Source organism: Myodes glareolus, chromosome X, assembly GCF_982192425.1.
Source record: "Myodes glareolus chromosome X, mMyoGla1.1, whole genome shotgun sequence".
Classification (NCBI taxonomy): Eukaryota; Metazoa; Chordata; class Mammalia; order Rodentia; family Cricetidae; genus Myodes; species Myodes glareolus.
The window spans coordinates 127629433-127633307 of NC_142053.1; the positions used below are offsets into that span (position 1 = coordinate 127629433).

The 3875-nt window shown below is 47.1% G+C and overlaps 1 protein-coding gene across 1 annotated transcript; it reads left to right on the plus strand.

The window, feature by feature from the left end:
• The first annotated feature begins 1000 nt into the window (after positions 1 to 1000).
• Positions 1001 to 3567, plus strand: LOC125405215 (protein FAM156A/FAM156B-like). The gene has a single exon (XM_085684524.2). It carries the CDS (start codon positions 1123 to 1125, stop codon positions 1735 to 1737), a length of 615 nt encoding a protein of 204 aa, XP_085540650.1. The 5' UTR covers positions 1001 to 1122; the 3' UTR covers positions 1738 to 3567.
• The last annotated feature ends 308 nt before the right edge of the window (positions 3568 to 3875 follow it).

The window sequence follows — 3875 nt, forward strand, 5'->3', positions numbered from 1 at the left end:
GGTCAACTCTAACTTGCTGCTATCTGCAGGCAGAGTTGTGACTCCCACGTCCTTCCTTAGGAATGACCAACCAGAATTTTCCCTCTTTCACTGATGCCACCCTTGCCCAGACTGTTCCAGTATCCCTTTTGCTTACTTCCTTTATTTCATGTGCTTGCTTTTCCCTTGGATGAGGAGACTCTTTTGTGTAACTCTGCAATTTGAAGAAATCGGATGTGCTTACGGGAAGGAGTTTGCCTACACAAACTAAAAGACAAAACCTGTGGAATTGCAGAGTGCAAGAGTCCAGGTTGACCAGGGTCAGCACAGGTCATTTGAAGTGTACGACTAGGAACACGGGAGGTAAAGGAAAGATCACATTCAAATCATTGAGCTGAAGTAGATCCTGAGTGTTACATCAGGACACCTGAGGTCGAAAGACAGTGGTGGGCAAGGTTCACTTTTAGGCAATTATATAAGGTTCCTGTTGGAATGCAGGAAAGAGCCACCCCAGAGTCTATGAAATCCCCATGCCAAGATTCTTTCATTGTCTTCACAAGCTGGGCAATTTGGTCATGATCTCAGTGCATGTCATGGAACTGAGTGGGTTCTAGGACAGCATGGTAAGCCAGTGATTAGTGGGGTGAAGATGAGAGACAGTGTGAGGTCTTAGGGTTCAAATCCTTGTAAGTAGAGAAAAATTTTGCCTTTTAAATTCATGCAAACACCTCTGAAGTATGGCTATCACTGTCCATTCATTGCAGTAGAGTTGCCTTGCGAGTTCTGGCGGAAGTGAGGCAGAAATCAATGTGGTTGTCCATACTTTCCTCATGAGCTCTCAAGTGAGGGAAAGAGTACCAGCTGCCATGCCAGGATTGCTTTTAGCTCTCTGGACATGTATCATCTCATGTAACCCCCAGAAGAAGCCTGGGAGGTGGCCCCATGTTGAAGATGAGGGACAGACAAAATGGGATGAATAATCACAGACTCTCTTTCTTCTCTTCTCACCTCTTGTTACAGTCTGGATTTTCCTGGCTGCACACATTCCTCCTGGCTATCGCCTAGTTATTCCACAAGCCTCCACCTTCACTTTTCCTCCTGGACCCAGGGCTCAGTGTGACCTCCGACTCAGACTAGACACCCATGGATCCGTTGCAGAAATGGGATCCAATGTCGATTTCCATGCCCTCCCGCATGGCCACTGTGACAAGCTCCCAAGAGGCCTCAGCAGGTTCTCAGCCTTCCTCCTCAGAAAAGCTAAGTCTGGGCCTCAGTGGCGTGAACCTCCGCCGTAGCCCTGGCTCTGTTGTCCCTACTCCTCTGTCAGAGGGGTTGCTCCAGCAGCAGGCCCGCGAGAAAAAGGCCCTGTGGCAGCAGTACTGGGAAAAGCAGGGCTTTCCTCAGAGGAAGAAAGTCTTCCTGAGGCACTCAAGACGCTGGCACCGGGATCACATGGCACCTTACCTGCTTGAAAGGGCTATCAAAGGCTCTCCCTCAAGTGAAAAAGCTCAGAATCAGCTCCCATGCCAGGACCATGTTCCAAATATTGCTGGGATGAGTGGAGAGAGGAACACGGCCCCCAACCCTCACTCCTGGGAAACGCTGGTGCAGGGTCTCAGTGGCCTCACCCTCAGCCTGGGAGCCAACAGACCCAGCCCCCTGCCAGAGGGGACTGGGGGGCAGCTGGAGCCAGAGCAGATGCTCCCGGTGGACAGGCAGCAGGAAAGCATGAGGATGTTCCAGAGGATGCTCAAGTAGAGGATGGAAGAAGGCCGAGGAGCTGGCTCCCAGAAGATGGAGGTGAAAACTGATGCACACGGTGTGGATGGCCACCTCAGGGGCCGGACTCTTCTGAGGTCTAGGCAATCATCTGCCTTGCATGAGTCCAAACACTTGTGCTATGACCGAATTTGTCCTAGGAAAGGCTTCAACTTTCCTCCTTATGTCTTTTAGCATGCCTTTTTGGGTGTGGTGGTGTGTGTTAGCCTATACAAAAGAAAAGTGGGAACCAGAGATCCCTGAACCCTCATGTTGTGATTCATACACAAAGAGTGTTCACTCATTTCCCTGGGAATACAATGCCCCCTACTTTCCTGTAAAAAAAAAACAACAACAAAAAACAAAACAACATTGTGTGTGTATATAACACTCTATATATGTACATATGTATATATAAGACATACATATCTCCTTAATGCCTTCTTGATGTCAGTTTATTGAGTGCCCCCACAAAAGGAATTACAGGAATGATAGGTATTATGAGGTCCATGCTCTGGATAGGAGAGACGCATTGACTTGCAGCATCCTCAATTTGAAACAAGGGAATGCAAGCTGAAACCAGCTACCTAATGCATTATATTAGGTAGAACATCCAGTGGTTTGAACCTACATAGAAGAAGAGAATACTCCCTCTTAGCCATACCAAATGCTGAATCGCCGGAAGAATTTCCCATGTGTTCACTCAATTATATTTCTAGCAATGTTGATTTGGAATTGCCCACCTGTGTATCACACCCCCTCCCCACACACGTCTCTTCATCTGATTAATACAATAATTTAAGGACACCCAGGCAGGTCAGGAAAGGCATAGTTTCATGTAGATGAGGAGGCAAAGAGACAAGAAGCTCAACTATGCATGCTGGGGTTGGCATGGACAGGCTCGGTAGTGTGTATGGACTATACTGCAGGAGGGTCCAGGTGGAGTTGTCATAGTGATAGACACTGATGATCAATATTGTTATCACCAGAATTTGGTGAAAACTGATGAATATGTATGGGGACTGACTTCACAACTTTTCCAGTAATGTCACTATAAATATTCATGGCCTGTGTATGCCCATGTTATAGACTGGAAGCTGGGGAGGCCACTTTGCCCTCAAGTTTGCTGTTACCGGTCAAGATCCTGCAGTGGCAAGTTTCTATGTGTTTATTAGTTACTAGTTTATTGGGGATCTGTACACTCTGTTTCTTAACTGCTAAAAGCCTTTGATGATCCAAACAAATATCAGGGAGGGCAGAAAGTACCCCTTGTTTAATTGACAAGAGGACCAGCATTTCATCTGCCTATATGCAACAAAGGTGGGGTGGGGTGGATGGGGCCTTATTCACATGAGGATGTTGTTCATTGCTCCAGGTTGCTGCCTAGCAACCACTCTACAGCAGTCAATGTGTAGCTTTGGAATGGTAGAAGGAGCTGTTGGAGGGCTCGAAACACATCCCTACCAGCCGTTATGGGGTGCCTTGATAGTTTTGAGTGCAAAGGTATCCTGGCAGGGTAAAAGTTGTTCCTGGCCATTAGGCCATGAGAGGCAGAGCCTGCTGTCTACTGGGAGAACAGGGGGAGCATCTGTGAGATGTGTCACTTGCTGTACTGTTTGTTCTTCCTTCTCACATGCCCTGTGACCTGCAGTCCCTGGACAGGGCACCTGTAACTCTGTCTGATCAGAGGGATGTGTCAGGGTGAACAAGTTATTTTCACTTGCCTGACATTGAACTGATTTGTTCCTTTCAAGTCTGTGATGTCCTGTGCTTGTACCAGACAGCATGAAATGCCCTGTTCCAAATGTGTAAACATGTTCTCTTCTATGACCACCTGCCTCCTGTTGTTAATGTGGACTGGGATGTCACCATGTGCTTTTGTCTGAGACTTTGAGAGGTGAAGAAACTGTGTATTGGTCTCCACCCTAATCCAGGGGCAACTTGTTTTTTTTTTCTGCACATTCTGAGTTTTGTAACTGATCGTCTCAGCCCCCCTACTGACAAGGTGATGACACACATTGTCGTTATAGTTCAGTTTGCCTGCTTTCTTTTCAATATTTCTCCCTTTGGCACAGCAATGGTCATGTTTTTCCATTTCCACAGTAAATCTCCTGTAGTAGGTGCTGTGTTTTCTTCTA

Bases quoted from the DNA above. Each gene is read 5' to 3' on its own strand.
- LOC125405215 (XM_085684524.2), top strand. From the start codon at position 1,123: ATGGATCCGTTGCAGAAATGGGATCCAATGTCGATTTCCATGCCCTCC.